The sequence below is a fragment of the Orcinus orca genome, chromosome 4 (genome assembly GCF_937001465.1).
Source record: "Orcinus orca chromosome 4, mOrcOrc1.1, whole genome shotgun sequence".
NCBI classification, from domain to species: Eukaryota; Metazoa; Chordata; class Mammalia; order Artiodactyla; family Delphinidae; genus Orcinus; species Orcinus orca.
The window spans coordinates 68,431,284-68,450,697 of record NC_064562.1 but is presented as its reverse complement, the minus strand read 5'-3'; the positions used below and the strand labels follow the sequence as shown (position 1 = coordinate 68,450,697).

The following is a 19,414-nucleotide window of genomic DNA, read 5'->3' as shown; positions in this document are numbered from 1 at the left end:
GGTTTCTCTCAGTTTATTTTGTTTCTTTGATTGGGCCATACTTTCATCTATCTTTGTATGCCTTGTGATATTTTTCGAGTATTGTACATTTGCTTTTTATAATGTTCTATCTTCAGACATCAGATTTGCCCCTTGTTAGAGTTTGATTTTGTTGTTGCTGTTGTTGAAGTGTTTCTCTTTGCTAGAAATCAGGGTGAGGTTAAAGTTTTAGGTCTTCTCAGGTATTTTATGAGCCAGTGTTTTTCTCTGGACATGCACATAATTTTGTAAATTCCACTATTTGTGAGGTTGTTTTTTTTAAATGTCTAATTCTCTAATGCCTGGCTCCCAAATGGAGAAAAAAGTAAAAAGAAGAAGAAAAAAGCTTATCCTTTAAAACCCCTGGAAGTTGCTTCTTCTAATGAATGTTGAAACAACTGTGCCCAGCTTCTGTGCATATACCTCAATGACCATGGGCAGTAATCAGCAATTAGAATGCAGAACCACAGTATTTGGAGGATAAAATCTTATTGTCTACCGGTTCCACCAAATTACACCAGGAATGCAGGCATGTTGGCTGCCATGGGACAGAGTGATGAAGTCTTTGAAGATGCTGCTATTCTAAAGGGATGACATTGACTAAAATTAACCACAGTTCCCACTCAGTTTTTCCACTGTGAGTTGCAAGTGCTCAGTTAGAGTCCAGAGTTCCAATATAGTTACTTCAGACAGTTTTTGCTAGTACAATTTTGTTTAGGTAGAGAGACAGGTCTTAGTGCTTCCTAGTCTACCCTGGTTTCACCCCTAAACATTGTATTTTAATGCAATTGAAAGTTTAATATTTTTATGAAGATGGAATTTAGATTAAATATTTAGATGGGTGCCGCTTCCACAAAACAATTATTGAAAGTAATTTGGTTATGAATACAATAATTATTGTGAGCATTTGTAACTTAAATTTACATGAAATTTTCTGTTTTAACTAAATGTAGGGGAAAAAAGTGTTCATGGTGGTTTAAAAACAGTGCCACTCAGTATAACCTAGAATGGTATAAATAAAAAGTTATAATTTTGGGGAACTTCAAGGAGTGAACTGCATAAATCTTGTACTGTATTATTAAAGATTTTAACTGTTTAAAATGAAGAGTATCTATTTAGGAGTATCCCAGGAATCTAAGTTGTCAATTCCAGGCTCAACCATGGCCTGGCACAAATCCATTAATTATAAGGAAATATAGTCCTAAGGCATCCAGTGAATTAAGGCTGTATTTTTGAATATCTATTCCTTTATTCTCCATCAAGGTAGTTGTAACTTGTGTATATGTCTCAGATTAAAAAATGAAGAAACAAACCAAAAAACTCAATAAACACCAAAAAACAATGTTAGATTACATGGAAGCCTTAAAACCTAGACACAAAGCTGACTGATTGTTTGACAGTAGTGAATGATTAAGTTTTAGGTCATTATTTAAAGAAAATTGTGCAATATGTTTTCCTGTTAGTAATGTCAGGTTTAAAGCAAGATAAGAATCAAATATCCTGTTTTACCATTTAATATTTTTTCTTTACACTTCAGTTAAATTGACACTAACAATACCAATAACTTTTCCTACGTTTTTAAGCACACTTTTAAGGATATCTTCATGGAATTTAAAGAAGCTGTCACTGAAAAAGTAAGATTATCTGACCTTCTGAGGAATCTGGGCAAGGGCTGATGCAATCACATTAGACTTTTCTTCTGTGAGGTTTTTGATCATTGACCCCAGAGTAAACACCACAACTCCATGTTTTCCAGAGCTTTGAACAAACTCTTCTAACTCCTGTGAGGGAAATAGTCTTTGTTATATGAAAGCTGATATTTACAAGAATGTCACACACTTTTCTCAATATGTCTGAATTCTTAGAACACTTCTGTTTTTTCATATGTTAACCATTTCAGTGTACAAAATATAACCTGAAATCACTGGTTATTAAGCAAATTAAAAATGATTTAAATGGAGGTTCCCTTCAGCATGATAGAGGGGAGTGTGTGTGTGTGTTTACAAATTATTGACTACATGTTATCGTCTCCCAATTACAGAGCTCTTTACATGTATGATTTAACTTAGATATATGGGAATCTTAAGAGCTATGTATACATTTACAGATGAGAAAGCTATCTCAGTAAGGTTAAGTAATTTGTCCAAGTCTACACAGCAGTAGCTGGCAGAGCCAAATTTCTAGTTTAAGTTAAATAGTTCTGGTGCTTCACTTTATATTTAGTTTTGGATGCTAATAAGATTATCATTCATTTTTCTGCTGAATCACAGTCAGTATAATGACATACTTTTGGTATATTTACTTTTTTCTGTTTTCTAAATTTCAATTTTCTTTTATTTTGGTTATATTTTCTCTTCGTATAAGCTTCCACAAACACATTTAGAAATGAGGTAGACATATAAATTCCTGACCATATAAGACATGCAGAAAGAACTGTAATGAATACTCTGAGGTTAACAGTAATATAGTAGAAATATATGGCTTTCCATTAAAAATAAAAATATCATATCTAATTATAATGAAGTAAAAAGAAATCTTTTCATCCTATGTTGAACTAGTAACAAAACTAATTCCACCAAATAAGAGAAGATAAAAATTTGTAAGACTTAAAGTGGAAAGACAAGGAAGAAATTTATATTAAGGAATTAACTCACATGATTATGGAGTTTGGAAAGTTTAATCTGCAGAATAGGCCATAAGGCTGGAGACTCAGATAAGAGCCATTGCTCTAGTTCAAGTCTGAAGGCTGTCTACTGGCAGAATTCTTATTTTGCTTGGGAGTGTTCAGTCTTTTGTTCTATTCAGGTCTTCAACTAATTGGATGAGCCTCAGCCACATAATGGAGGGCAATTTGTTTACTCAAGGTCCACATATTTAAATGTTTATGTCATCAAAAAAAATACCCTCACAGAAACTTCCAGAGTGATGTTTGGCTAAATATCTGGGTACCTGGCCCAGGTAAATTGATGTATAAAATTAACTGTTACATTGTATTTATAGATGGATTGATATAATATGTAAAGCTATCAATCACTTCAAATTTATTTTCAATTATATCATCATATTCTTCAGATACTAGGAAATATTTTAAAAAGTATATAAAAATACATTTTCATAAATAATGAATAAACTTTGAAAAAGAAAAAGGAGTACTAGAGACTATTTCAATCTGATAATAATAAACAATATAAAATGAAATTTACTGACCTGCTAACAAAGTCAACAATAGAATAAAGTAGTGAGGCCAGAAAGAGAGCCATGAGTATGTGAAACCCTCCTGTATGATAAGATGATATAATTCATTGGGATAATCAGTGAGAAAATATCACACTGAGTGGATGGTTTATTAACTGGTGGTACAATAATATGTTCATTATTCAGACAAAAAAGGGAGGTGAATATTTACCTCCTATCATGTATTAATTTTAAAAATCTGAATGGATTAAATGTATCATGTTAAAATATAATATTATACATTTAAAAATAAAATATAGGAGAATGTCTTTTTAACCTTAGTAAAGAGAAAAATATTTTAAATGAGATTTTTAAAAGTACAAATCGGAAGACTTCCGGGAAGATGGCGGAAGAGTAAGACGCGGAGATCACCTTCCTCCCCACAGATACACCAGAAATACATCTACGCGTGGAACAACTCCTACGGAGCACCTACTGAACGCTGGCAGAAGACCTCAGACCTCCCAAAAGGCAAGGAACCCCCCACGTACCTGGTTAGGGCAAAAGAAAAAACTAAACAGAGACAAAAGGATAGGGACGGGTCCTGCACTAGCGGGAGAGAGCTGTGAAGGAGGAAAAGTGTCCACACACTAGGAAGCCCCTTCGCGGGTGGAGACTTCGGGAGGCGGAGTGGGGGAGCTTGGGAGCCGCGGAGGAGAGCACAGCAACAGGGGTGCGGAGAGCAAAGCGGAGAGATTCCAGCGCAGAGGATCGGGCCGACTGGAACTCACCAGCCGAGAGGCTTTTCTGCTCGCCCGCCGGGGCGGGCGGGACTGGGAGCTGAGGCTCCGGCTTTTGTCGGAGCGCCGGGAGAGGACTGAGGTTGGCGGCGTGAACACAGCCTGCAGGGCGTTAGTGCACCGCGGCTAGCCGGGAGAGAGTCCGGGGAAAAGTCTGGACCTGCCGAAGAGGCAAGAGACTTTTACGTCCCTCTTTGTTTCCTGGTACACGAGGAGAGGGGATTAAGAACGCTGCTTGAGAGAGCTCCAGGGACGGGCGCGAGCCGCGGCTAAAAGTGCGGAGCCCAGAGACAGACATGAGATGCTAAGGCCGCTGCTGCCGCCACCAGGAGGCCTGTGTGCGAACACAGGTCACTAGCCACACGCCCTTCCGGGGAGCCTGTGCAGCCCGCCACTGCCAGGGTCCCGGGATCCAGGGACAACTCGCCCGGGAGATCGCACGGCGCGCCTCAGGCTGCAACGTCACGCCGGCCTCTGCCGCTGCAGGCCCGCCCCACACTCCGTGACCCTCTCTACCCCCCGGCCTGAGTGAGCCAGAGCCTCCGAATCAGCGGCTCCTTTAACCCCGTCCTGTCTGAGCAAAGAACAGACGCCCTCCGGCGACCTACACGCACAGGCGGGGCCAAATCCAAAGCTGAGCCCCTGGGAGCTGTGAGAACAAAGAAGAGAAAGGGAAATCTCTCCCAGCAGCCTCAGGAGCAGCGGATTAAAGCTCCACAATCAACTTGATATACCCTGCATCTGTGGAATACCTGAATAGTCAACGAATCATCCCAAATTAAGGAGCCCTGTGGATGAAAGGCTCTTGGTGCTGCAGCCAGGAGTCAGTGCTGTGCCTCTGAGGTGGGAGAGCCAACTTCAGGACACTGGTCCACAAGAGGCCTCCCAGCTGCACATAATATCAAACAGCAAAAATCTCCGAGAGATCTCCATCTCAACGCCAGCACCCAGCTTCACTCAACGACCAGCAAGCTACAGTGCTGGACATCCTATGCCAAACAACTAGCAAGACACGAACACAACCCCACCCATTAGCAGAGAGGCTGCCCAAAATCATAATAAGTCTACAGACACCCCAAAACACACCACCAGACGTGGACCTGCCCACCAGAAAGACAAGATCCAGCCTCATCCACCAGAACACAGGCACTAGTACCCTCCACCAGGAAGCCGACACAACCCACTGAACCAACCTTAGCCACTGGGGACAGACACAAAAAACAACAGGAACTACGAACCTTCAGCCTGCAAAAAAGGAGACCACAAACACAGTAAGATAAGCAAAATGAAAAGACAGAAAAACACACAGCAGATGAAGGAGCAAGATAAAAACCCATCAGACCTAACAAATGAAGAGGAAATAGGCAGTCTACCGGAAAAAGAATTCAGAATAATGATAGTAAGGTTGATCCGAAATCTTGGAGATAGAATGGACAATAGAATGGACAAAATGCAAGAATCAGTTAACAAGGACCTAGAAGAACTAAAGATGAAACAAGCAACGATGAACAACACAATAAATGAAATTAAAAGTACTCTAGATGGGATCAATAGCAGAATAACTGAGGCAGAAGAACGGATAAGTGACCTGGAAGATAAAATAGTGGAAATAACTACTGCAGAGCAGAATAAAGAAAAAAGAATGAAAAGAACTGAGGACAGTCTCAGAGACCTCTGGGACAACATTAAACGCACCAACATTCGAATTATAGGGGTTCCAGAAGAAGAAGAGAAAAAGAAAGGGACTGAGAAAATATTTGAAGAGATTATAGTTGAAAACTTCCGTAATATGGGAAAGGAAATAGTTAATCAAGTCCAGGAAGCACAGAGAGTCCCATACAGGATAAATCCAAGGAGAAATACGCCAAGACACATATTAATCAAACTGTCAAAAATTAAATACAAAGAAAACATATTAAAAGCAGCAAGGGAAAAACAACAAATAACACACAAGGGAATCCCCATAAGGTTAACAGCTGATCTTTCAGCAGAAACTCTGCAAGCCAGAAGGGAGTGGCAGGACATATTGAAAGTGTTGAAGGAGAAAAACCTGCAACCAAGATTACTCTACCCAGCAAGGATCTCATTCAGATTTGATGGAGAAATTAAAACCTTTACAGACAAGCAAAAGCTGAGAGAGTTCAGCACCACCAAACCAGCTCTACAACAACTGCTAAAGGAACTTCTCTAGGCAAGAAACACAAAAGAAGGAAAAGACCTACAATAACAAACCCCAAACAATTAAGAAAATGGGAATGGGAACACACATATCGAAAATTACCTTAAATGTAAATGGACTAAATGCTCCCACCAAAAGACACAGATTGGCTGAATGGATACAAAAACAAGACCCATATATTTGCTGTCTACAAGAGACCCACTTCAGACCTAGAGACACATACAGACTGAAAGTAAGGGGATGGAAAAAGGTATTTCATGCAAATGGAAACCAAAAGAAAGCTGGAGTAGCAATTCTCATATAAGTTATATATATATATATATATATATATATATATATATATATATGTAGTTTGCTTGAGTGCAGTGTTTTTTGTTTTCTGTACTGAATTCATTAGCATGGGTCGGTATAAAATTTAGCATAGGTCAATATGTAATTTGTAAACTAATAAGGTCTTAAAAGTGAGGAATTAAGTCTTTTAAATTTAATTATTTATTGTAAAGAGCATAATAGCATACATAAACAGGTGCCTAAGGAAAACTTGTATTCTAATATGGAACTCTCATGAACACCTTTTTTTTTTTCTTCTAACGGTATGATAGTAGGCCATTTGATTATTTTTATGGCTTTAACTTTACAACAATGAAATATTCGTAAATTTAAAAAAAAAAAAAAGAAAAGGAAATAAAAGGCATGCAAATCAGAAAGAAGAAAAGTGTCTCTGTTTGCAAATGACATGATCTTCTATATAGAAAATCCTGAAGACTATACCAAAAATCTGTTAAACTAATCAACAAATTCAGTAAAATTATATGATACAAAATCAACATACAGAAATTGACTGCATTTCTATTCATTTACAATGAAATACTGAAAAATAATGAAAACAATCCCCTTTATAATAACACTGAAAACAGTAAAATACTTAAAATATATTTAACCAAGAAGGTAAAAAATCTATATTCTAAAAACTATAAGACACTAATGAAAGAAATTGAAGAAGACACAAATAAACGGAATTATATCCCATGATCATAAATTATATCCCATGATCCCAAGAAAAAAAAAAAAAAAAAAGTACAAATCATAATGTATAAAAAGATGGATTTGATTACATCAAATTTGGTACTTTATGTTTAAAAAAGGTAATTAGAGAAAATATTAACAAATATATGGAGTAATAGGAGAAGATATTTGCAATGGCTAGATCAAGGATTTATACCTAGATATTCTAAATGATGGAAAGAATTGATATTACTTGGAAAAAAAAGATTATCCAAAAAATATACTAAATATATGAGTTTCACAAAGGGAAAATAAGGATAATTGATAAGTTTCTGAAACAATGTTCAACTTTGCTATAAATGGAGATTACAAATAAAATTCATCAGTGTGATATCCCTTTACCTCTGTGAAACTGACCCGTATTAGAAAATAGAATAATAATCAAGGTCTAGATAAAATGTGGAAGATGTAACCCCCTAAGCATTCCTGATACCAAAATTCTCTGCTACAGTCAGAATGAATGAAATGAATTTACAAATAGAAACTTGGATACATATGAAAAAAATTATATATACTAATAAGAATGAGAAAATGTGAATTATAGCATAACATCATTTATATAATTAAACAACTCAAATCATTTCTACATATAGTTTAAGGATACACAGTTATCTGTTTAAATTGAAATAAGATGATAAACATTAAATTCATTTGACTGGGTGCCCATTGGTTGTGGGGTAATGGAAGAGAAGAAGATAAAGAAAAAATGTAAGAAAAATTAATCAAAAGAGATGTTTGCCATGGGCTGATTATGGAGTGGAATGAACTGAGAGTATGATTAATACATTCTGTTGCCCTGAGATGCACGAAAAACAAATTCTGTAATTCCACAAACTTATGTTGTGGCATTCAAAATCAAACTGACATTTTTATCATGTTGTAGTGCGAGGGAAATTTTTCACTCCTCTCCCCAACGTTTTCGTATGTCTTCCTTACAAGAAAGAGATGAAAGTCTGTCTTACTGCAGATCCCTAGTTGGGTCACATTCACTAGAGGATTGTTGTGCTGAGAGTTATAAGAACACACATACATGATTAACTGTGATTCTCCCTCTATTTCTTCAGTAGATGCGGCTAAAGTTTAAGAAGAAAAGACCATGTTCCAAAGATACTGGCACAAAAACAGAAATATAGATCAATGGAACAGGATATAAAGCCCAGAGATAAACCCACGCACCTATGGTAAACTAATCTATGACATAGGAGGCAAGAATATACAATGGAGAAAAGACAGCCTCTTCAATAAGTGGTGCTGAGAAAACTGGACAGCTATACGTAAAAGAATGAAATTAGAACACTCCCTTACACCATACACAAAAATAAACTCAAAATGGATTAAAGACCTAAATGTAAGACCGGACAACATAAAACTCTTAGAAGAAAACATAGCAGAACACTCTTTGACATAAATCACAGCAAGATCTTTTTGACCCACCTTTTAGAGTAATGGAAATAGAAAGAAAAATAAACAAATGGGACCTAATGAAACTTAAAAGCTTTTGCACAGCAAGGGAAACCATAAAAAGACAAAAAGACAACCCTCAGAATGGAAGAAAATATTTGCAAATGAATCAACAAAGGATTAATCTCCAAAATATACAAACAGCTCATGCAGCTCAATATCAAAAAAACAAACAACCCAATCCAAAAATGGGCAGAAGACCTAAATAGACATTTATCCAAAGAAGATAAACAGATGGCCAAAAAACACATGAAAAGCTACTCAACATCACTAATTATTAGAGAAACTCAAATCAAAATTTCAGTGATGTATCACCTCAGACCAGTCAGAATGGCCATAATCAAAAAATCTACAAACAATAAATGCTGGAGAGGATGTGGAGAAAAGGGAACCCTCTTGCACTGTTGGTGAGAATGTAAATTGATACAACCACTATGGAGAACACTATGGAGGTTCCTTAAAAAGCTAAAAATAGAATTACCATATGACCCAGCAATCCCACTACTGGGCATAAACCCAGAGAAAACCAAAATTCAAAAAGACACATGTATCCCAATGTTCTTTGTGGCACCATTTACAATAGCCAGGTAATGGAAGCAACCTAAATGCCCATCGACAGATGAATAAAGAAGATGTGGTACATATAGACAATGGAATATTACTCAGCCATAAAAAGGAATGAAACTGGGTCATTTGTAGAAATGTGGATGGACCTAGAGACTGTCATACAGAGTGAAGTTAAATCAGAAAGAGAAAAATATCACACATTAACACATGTATGTGGAATCTAGAAAAATGGTACAGATGAACTTGTTTGCATGGTAGAAATAGAACACAGATGTAGAGAACAAATGTATGGACAACCAGGGAGGAAAGGGGGGTGGGATAAATCGGGAGATTGGGATTGACATATATACACTAATGTGTAAAAAATAGATAACTAGTGAGAACTTGCTGTATAGCACAGGGAACTCCACTTCACTGTACAGTAGAAACTAACACAACATTGTAAAGCAAGTATACCCTAGTAAAAAAAAATAAAAATAATAAAATATTTTTTAAAAGTTCAATTTTTTAAAAAAGTATACTTGTCTTTATGTCTTTATTCTATACTTTCATCTATTTCTCTAATGTCAATGGTCAGGTTTTCAGGAATAACCCCTCTTCACAGAAGCCTTAGGCATCTAGTTTATAGTATTTTGATCCACCCCAAGTTCTGTTTTTCACTCTGGGTGATGTAATGCTCACAAAAAGCAGCCAGTAAAAAGTCATGAGTTCTTATTCCTTGACTACTAATGTGAGACTACTGCTTATGGAAAAAGCAAATCTATGGAGAAAGTAAAAAAAAAAAAGGTGATTTCCAGAGATTTAGGGACAGGGAAGGATGAAGAAGTGGAGCACAGGGAATTTTTAGGACAGTGGAGAGTCTGTATGACAGTATAAGGGTAGATACATGTCATTATGTATTTATCAAAATATAGAATGTACAACACAAAGAGTTAACATTTTTGTATGCAGTGGACATTGGTTGAGATTAATGTGAATGTTGGTTCATAAAATGTAACAAATGTGCTGCAGGAGTGTGGGATATTGATGGTTGGGGAAGCTGTGCATGGGAGGGGGCAAGAGATAGGTGGAACTCTCTGTACTTTGTGCTCCATTTTACTGTGAATGTGTCTCTAAAAATAGTCTATTAATTTAAAAAACCATAAATACTACGTAAATCTGTTCCCTGAGATTAAACCAATGTATTTGGTAGATGCTTGCTAGACACTGCATTGTACCACATTCAACATATGCAAATATGAACAAATCATTTTCCCTCACAACTGTTCCCCTTTCCTTCTTCTCCTTGTAAATGATAATATTCTCTACAAAATTGCCTGTACAAAAAATAAATAAATAAATGTAAAGAAATGACATGTACAAAGAAACAAAAAGCCAAGGATTAATTCTGGAAATCTATCCCTTAATCTCTAGCCTATCAGAAAATCCTATTGACTTTCTTTGTAAATACTTCCTAAACCTCTCCATTTATACTCAAAATTGTTATCATATTGTAGTTTGGATCTCTACAATGGCTTGCAGGAACTATTGCACTTCTATCTCAGCTCATTTTCCTCCTCTAAATCTTGCTCCATTCCAAACAATTCAATAGATAATATTTATGAAAGAGTAAGTTGTATCACGTTACTGCTTAAAAAGTATACGTTGATCATTCATTGACCTTAAATTTGAAGTAAAGAATACTTAGTATTGCCCATTTGTTTATTTATAACCTATCCTCCGATCATCTCTCCAGGCTAATTTCTCTCCTCTATTCAAACCAAACAGGTCACCATTACTGAACTTATGCCAGGATTTTGGGTGGGCCATCCATCTCTATTTGATCTTTTCTCAAACTATTATAATTTCCCTACTATGTCCAGTTTTTAGACTAGGTTATGCAAAATAAATTTCAGCTCCAAAATCTCAGTGGCCTAAAACAACACCTTATTGTTACCAAGTCCAAGCTTGCTACGCTCACTGCAGGACTGCCCAATGAACTGAAGATGAGGTGCTGAGGCAAGGAATATGACTTTATTCAGAAAGCCGGCAAACTGAGAAGATGGCAGACTAAAGTCTCAAAATAACCATCTTATCGGGGTTTGGATGCCAGTTTCTTTTATAACACAAAGTGTGTGTGGGGGATATGAGGGAGTAAAGTAAAAAGGCCATAAGTTTTGCAAATATCACCTGGAACGGCCAGCCTCGGGGAGGGGATGTGTTAATTTCTTCTTTCTTGCAGCCATCCACAGGGGGACAGGGTCTGGATGTTTGCCTGAACAAAGGCACTTTGGTTTAACATTCAGGCAGAGGGGTAGGGTTCCCCAAGGCAAGCCATTATGTATAGACAGTATCCTTTTAGTGAACAACAGCAGCAGAAAGCAAAGGTTAAAGTAAAAGAAACAGATCCAACATGTAGTCAAGATTTGGCTCTTCCCTGTTACATTATTTCTTTCTCATGCCATATGTCCATCATTGAGCTGCAACTGTTATATATATTCTTTAACCAGGACTCAGACTGGCAGAGTAGCTACTCTGGAACACAGCCCAAAGACATCACAAAGGAAAAGAGAACTCTGGAGTAAGTGCACCTGATAATTGTGTTGGACCTGGAAGTGATACCTGTCACTTCAGTTCATTCTCATTGCCCTGAGAGTATTGGACAATTCCACTAAACTCAGGGGCTAGGGACATTACTGTTGTCAAATATGTGGCATATTTGATAAGCATCACTAATGATTACCACAATAATGTAGTAAATACTTAATGGTAATGTAATAGTCTAAGGTGGATAATTCCTGTGTCCAGGTTTTCAGTTTGAGGGTCAAATACTAAAAAATAATAAACTAGAAATGATTCCAGGAGGTAAATACTCAGAGAAGCAAAAAGAAGCACATTTAATTACCTTAGGTAGGGGCTTTGCAGGCTTGCAGTGCAGTCCTCCAACAAATTCAACGTTAGGTAAGTAAGGGAATGGAAATTCAAAATCCCAGTATGTTCGAATCAACCACATTTCAGCTTTCCCCATAATTTCACATAATGTGGTTCGTTTTCCTGAACAAAAATAAAAGACGATAGAGGGAAAACAATCTGATATGTTAAGTGGGACATGTTTTATGATAGAATTTTCTAAGAAAAATCTTTAAAGAAGCAATATTAGTTCTATGCAACCCATGAGAAATCAATAGGACTTTGCCCCCCAAGAGTACACAATACTGAGATTATGAATAACCAAACACAGATTTAAGTATGGAACAAGGCAAAAGCCTGCTGCTTTCTCTCTACCAACAGACTCTTTCTGCTTGAGCATACCTGAGTCCCACTCCAAGCTCAGAATCAGCATGTGCTCCTAGCAATGAACAAGAAATTCAGCCAGTGATCCCAGCCTACTATGGTAGAGTCTCCTCCTCTTCTGGAATTCCAATTTATCTCATCCTCATTGCTCCAAAACCTCTGACATCTTTTAAAAACAGCTTTTGAAATGTATCCATCTTTTCTTCTGGTGTTTGGGACTATGCTTCCATACTTATTATATCCTATCAGGAACGGAAATCTTTTCATAAACATTTAAAAGTGATTATTCCTTTGCTGTACATAATTATAGCTCCTGTTTTACAAGACTTTGTCCTCTTTGGTGAAGAGAGAGCACTGCATAATAATTTGGTGATGAAATATTTGCTATTTTGACATATTTAGCTGGTAAACAGTACAAAAGGGTTACCTTTGAACTGAAGTAGAAACCAAGTGAACATTAACAGAATAAGAACTCAGATTAGTGACTCTGAATTAAATCATTTTACTTAGTTGGGAACTAGAGCTTCATTTTTGAATTCTATTCAATTACTGTGGTATAAGGAACATTACCCAGAGTTTTGGTGTCCTTTTGAAATACGTACTCCATATCACTGATAGGAGGAAACTATAGCTATCTGGTTTCTCACTGCATGGCTTTTTGAATATTCTCCTTGATGTTCTAAGTGTGGTAAAGTTTTGATCAGAAAATATAAGGGTTTATGTATCTATCTATGTAAGAGATCACAAGCAAATCCCAATAATTTAGGGGTTTTATTCTGGTAATGACAAAAGTATTCAAAATCCAGTTTCAGACCCAGTACAGACCCCATATTGGAGCCTTATTTGTATCAGCCATGGGTATAATTTTATTCTCTTTGTGTGATGCTTTACTCCCACGCTTAATGACAGTTTTATTGAGGTATAATTTATATACCATACAATCCTTCTTTTTAAATAAACTATTGAGTAGTTTTTAGTACATTTATAACATTGTGAAACCATCACCATTATTAAATTAAAAAAAATTTTTATTACTTGCAAAAGAAATCCTGTCTCCATTGGCAGTCATTCTTCATTTCTCCCTCTTCCCAGCCCGTGACAACCACTAATCTACTTTTTGCTTCATTTGCCTATTCCAGAAAAACCTTATTTAACTTAATATGAATGAAATCATACACTATGTGGTCTTTTTTGCTGCCTTCTTTCATTTAGCATAATGTTTTTCATGGGTCATCCACGTGGTAGTATGTATCAGTATTTCATTACTTTTTGCTGTTGAATGATATTTTTGTAAGGCTATACGTCATTTTGTTTATTCATTCATTAGTTGGTGAACTTTTGGGTTGTTTTCATGTTTGTCTACTATGAATAATGCTGCTCTGATCATTCATGTATATGTTTTCTGTGGACATATGTGTTCATTTTTCTTGGTTATAAACCTAGGAGTAGAATTGCAGGGTCATATGTTTGGTTCACTTTCTTTCATATCAAGATGATATCTTTTTCCTGTTAATTCTCCACTACTGATTTAGTAATCTGGTGTGATTAATGCATCTTATTGAAATGAAGATAATATTGTAGGAGAAATAAAAAAATAATTGATCTGAATAAGGAGATTGTGAGAAAATATGTCAAATTTGGAAAAACTTTTCCAAATTTCCAAAAGCAATGCCACATTTGATATAATGCTGGGGCATTTGTTGAATGATTAAAGGATTATTTACATCTTCAGGAAAGTGTGCCTACATTTTATTTTGTTATTTATTATTGATTTATTTTGGACTTTTTTGTTCAGACACTGTGAAGTTAAAAAGTTGGTGTGTATATTTCTGTCTGGTAGAAAATATCATCCCCTAAATTATGATTTTATTGCCCTATTAGACATTGACCATTTTTGTGTCTAACCCAATAGTATTATCCTAACATTCCTTTGTCTCCCAAAATGTTATATTAATATTTCCTCAAAATATGGTTTGAACCAGATACCTTCTTACTTGTTTTCTCCTCAATTATTTGAACATATCTATGACATGATTCAATTTATAATTGTGTAAGTTATGGGTTACAGTTTTGAAATTTGAAAAATATACTTGGAATACATTTTATAATGGAGATACTAAATTGATACTGAATGATAATCTATATCTAATAGCATTTTAAAATTTATGAGAGTAAAAGAAATTTTTTTCTTCTATTTACCAAGACTTTATTATTCTTTCTCAGATTATTGATATATTCCCCAAAAGAATGTTCTAAGGTGTCAAGAGCTAGCAAGGAATCAGAGACAGAGTTGTGTCCTATAACTTATGTCTCACTATAAAAGAGCTTCCAAAACTGAGTACAAAATTGCTGGAACCAGAGGTAAACAAATAACTTCAATACACCTATAGATCAGTCACTGCTTGATCCATGGCTCAGAAAATGTCACTAGGATGAGATTTTAAGTTATCTTTTTTCAGTTTTGCCTTTTGCAGCTTGGACTGTGACTTTGGGTAAGTGATGGGTACAGCAGTTTCTGTCCACATTTATTTTTGTTTTAGGGTCAAGTCTAGAGATATAAGCACCTGTTTCTGTCACAGAGTGCCCAGAAAAATCCTCAGTGCAACATGTCGACCTTGATTAAGTCACATGCCTTTTTTGAATATATGGCATATTCCTGGGCAGCATACTTCATTAGAAGCACTCATATTGTTTGTGAGTTGTTGAAGAAATAATTTCTCAGAGGAAATTTTTAACAGATATCCAAAAAAGAAAAATGGAAGTGGCTACATAAAATAATAGATCACAACCAAAAGGGTAAATTTTAATTCTTTAGGAATAAAATTAATTTTTAGTAATGATAGGGTATTAGAGATACTTCTGTTAAAATATGTACCAAAGAAAACACTTTTAAAATTCATACGGAAGTGCAAAAGACTCCAAATAGCCAAAGCATTTGTGATAAAGAAGAACAAACCTGGAGGCATCACACTTTCTGATTTCAAGCAATATTTTAAAGCTGTACTAATCAAAACAATATGGTACTGGCATGAAAACAAACCCATTGATCAGCCCAGAAATAAGCCCATGCATATAAGGTCAACTAATATTTCACAAGGCAGCCAGAAATAGTGGAGGAAGACAGTCTTTTAAATAATTTTCGCTGAAAAAATTGGATATTCACATGCAAAAGAATGAAACTAGACCCCCATTTTACTCTGCTACAAAAATTAACTTGCAAAGGATTAAAAACATAAATATAAGCCCTGAAAAACCATAAAATTCCTAGAAGGAAACATAGGAGAAAAGCTCCTTGACATGGGTCTTAGCAATAATTTTTAAAATATGACACCAAAAGCATAAGCAATAAAATTAAAAATAAAAAAGTGAAGACTACTTCAAATTAAAAAGCTTCTGAAGAGCAAAAGAAATGATCAACAAAATGAAAAAGCAACCTATGAAATGAGAGAAAATATTTGCAAACCATGTATCTGATTTGTCATTACCACCCAAAATGTCTAAGGAACTCATAGAATTTGACAGCAAAAAAAACAAACAAACAAAAATGCAAATAATTCATTTAAAAAAATGAGCAAAGGACCTGAGTAGACATCTTTCCAAAGAAGATATTCAAATAGCCAACAAATACATAAAAAGGTGCTCAGCATCACTAATCATCAGAGAAATGCAAATCAAAATCACAATGAGGAATCACCTCACACCTATTAGGATAGCTATCATCGAAAAGACAAGAGTTAACAAATACTGGTGAGGATGTGGAGAAAAGGGAGCACTTGTGCACTGTTGGTGGGAATGTAAATTGGTGCAGGTACTTTGGAAAATAGTATGGATGTTCCTCAAAAAACTCAAAATAAAATTCCTACTGTACTCTCATGTCCATTGCATCATTATTTACAATAGCCATAATATGGAAACAATCTGTTTTCCAATGGGTGATGGATAAAGAAAGCATGGTTATATAAACAATGGAGTAATATTAAGTCATGAAAAAAAGGGACAACCTTCCATTTGCATAAACAAGAATGGAACTTGAAATTGTGGTAAATGAAGTAAGTCAGACTGAGAAAGACAAATACTGTTTGATATCATTTAGATGTGGAACTTCAAAGAAAAAAAAAGAAAAAAACGTTTCAGAGAATAGATTGGTTGTTGCAAGATCCTACGGTTGGAGGGTGGGCACTATAGATAGGTAAAGGTGGACGAAAGTTATAAACTTTCAGTTCTGGGGATGTAATGTATAGTATGGTGACTATAGCTAATAATACTGTATTGAATATTTGAAATGTGTTAAGAGAATAGATCTAAAGTTTTCATCTCAAGATAAAAAAGACTTTTAACTATGTGTGGTGATGAATGTTAACTAGAGTTATAGTGGTGATCATTTCACTATATGTACAAATATAAAATCATTATGTTGTCCACCTGTGATGAAACAAAATGATTTTAAGGCAGGACAAGAAAAATTTTAAGTAAAATTTTCTCTGCCATTTGAGCTACTACCCTGCTCCCCTTTAGTGTCCATTTTGCATCTGCATTGTACATTAACAAGATCTCCTTAGAAGACACAGGAATGTCTGCTCACAAACAAAACAAAAATGAAACAAACAAAAAAGCCAGTTTCCTCCTGGTGCCAACAAGGTAACTCCTTAGGATATAACATTCCTTCCTTAATCCCCTAAAGGGTCACAGTAACTCATTACTCGCTTTGTTGGCCTATGTAAACTGTCAATACATTACTCTGATGTATAACCCTTTGATGTAAAACCCTTTGTCTCAAAAACATATAACTGTGCTTTGACTTCTAATGGGTGAAACATTCCTCAGAGCTTTCTGAAAGACTGTCTCCTGGGTTATAATCCCCACATTGGCTCAAATAAAGTTGTCCATTTCTTAGATTGACTATTGATTAACTTTTTCATCCACACCTGAAACTAATACAATGTTATATATTAATTATATCTCAAAAATCTAAATAATATAAATAGGATACTGCTTCCTCTAAGATAACTAATATACTATGCAAAATCATCCTTAACACAATTAAATAAAAGTTTCTTTAATAAAAAAATCAATTATGCAAAAGGAAAATTAAAGTTGTTACAGACTTGCTTAAATTGAGAAAAGCTTTGTGCTCAGGGTCAAAGCTCTCTAGTTGACCTCTAATGCAATTATGAATAGAACAATAACAAGATAACAATGGGATAAGTTTAAAAGTCTAGAAACATGGTCCTTTAGAGAAAAATCTTCCTTGTTTCTCCTTTTGAAGACAAGAGCAAATGAAATCAAGATATATTTATTTATTTTCCAGTTTCATGCTTACCACTTTCCAACCCCAGGAATCAGTCAATCAAGCCTTGATAGGATGCAAACAGAAAGCCTGAGAGACAGCAGGTTAATCAGAAAGAAAACAAGTGTATAAAAGGAGAAGTAAACAAGAGAGAAGTAGTCTAAGGTTATGGAACTTAAGCACACGTCAGATTTGGCTTTTCCAGATCCTCTGGAAAAAAAATTAGTAGCATCAAATAGAATTTATGGAGAAATATAGAGAATATTCCTTCTCTGATATGTTTGCAGTACTCAATGATCTAAAAAAGAAAAAGAAAAAGAAAAATTTAAAAAAAGAAAGAAAAAGAGCTGTTTTTATTGTTTTCACTCAAAACAGTTAAGCAACAGGAGCTTGGGTCCTCACTTAAAAAAAAAGTCTTTTGTAAGTTTTCCTACAGTCAGATAAATATTCACATTTTACATATGAAATATGAATCATTATTACATGCAAATTTCTCTTACCTAAAATCTTGCTGTAATACTCATCCCATTCTGCAAATGCATAGTATGAAGACATCATATCACTCATTGTATACAATAACCAGTTCTCCAGCCTCTGTATAAAAGTCATGTTGTCTGTCAGTCTTGATGTGATGCCAGGAACATATGAAGAAGGCATAGGAAGCCTGGCACACAATCTCTCAATGACATTCCCATAGGAAAACCGAAAAGAGTATATAAACGGAATATTGAGGAGTTCAGCCACCAATTCCCCACAAAAGCTTAAAGGGTCAGCAATACAGATATCAAATTTAGCTGCCTGTAGCCTGCTGAGTAAATCCTTGTTTGTGACAGCACTGTCACATACTCTTTTAGCTGATGCTAAAAAATTTTTTATAACTTTTGTCATTTTCACTTGCCTGTCCCACCATGAAAGTTTTGGCAGTTCAAAAGAAAGTGTATAGAGATCAGCACTGAATTCTTCCATGAAACTTTCTTTACTTATTGAAAGTTGAAGTGTCTCCACATTAAAGGGAATCTTGGTATGATCAAGCAGAGAACTTGTTGAAGGTACCAGGATGGTTATCTCATGTCCATGAAGGTGGAGTTCTTCCAGAATAACTTTTAGATTAATCCAATGACTAAAATCCATGGGCCATACAAGTACCTTCCCAGTCCTTCCAAAGTCAAAGAACCATAGATGCAGCATGAATAGGACACAGAAGCCTTTCACAGTCTTCATGATATTAAGTTTGCTCAAACTAAATCTGGGCTTAAACCAAGTGCATGAAATTCACAATCCAAAGATTTGTACTTGACCCTCCCAATCAATTTATAGTAGGTTGGGCTGAACTTTGAGTTGTGTACTTTGTATTGAGGAGTAAAATGAAATGCAAGTGCCTTGATGGAAAAAAAAAAGTCAATAAAGTCAATAAAATAAGTTAGGAAAAAACAAACCTCAGAATGAGAGTTACCAAACTTCTTTTAGAGGATATCAAAAAAAGGGTGTGTGAAGTTAAACACAAATCCATAATAATTTCTAAATAATATTAAGAAAATCCATCATCATCTGATGCATATTCAAATAAGACTAGATTGTTTGGATCTTTTT

At 35.4% G+C, this 19,414-nt stretch overlaps 1 protein-coding gene across 2 annotated transcripts in view; it reads right to left on the bottom strand.

Annotated features, from left to right (window-relative positions):
- The window catches only part of LOC101274822 (UDP-glucuronosyltransferase 2C1), a 38,220-nt gene extending 19,071 nt beyond the window's left edge, over positions 1 to 19,149 (bottom strand). Inside the window, exons 1-3 of one of the 2 annotated variants that reach the window (XM_004268344.3) lie at positions 18,325 to 19,149; positions 12,149 to 12,297; positions 1,668 to 1,799 (exon numbers count right to left, since the gene is read on the bottom strand). In XM_004268344.3, coding sequence (XP_004268392.1) covers positions 1,668 to 1,799; positions 12,149 to 12,297; positions 18,325 to 19,045 — 1,002 coding nt within the window. In that variant the 5' untranslated portion in view covers positions 19,046 to 19,149. Of the gene's footprint in view, positions 1 to 1,667; positions 1,800 to 12,148; positions 12,298 to 12,555; positions 13,267 to 18,324 lie in introns of those variants that run through there. The other variant, XM_033425546.2, reaches the window with a different exon arrangement.
- Positions 19,150 to 19,414: the final 265 nt, after the last annotated feature.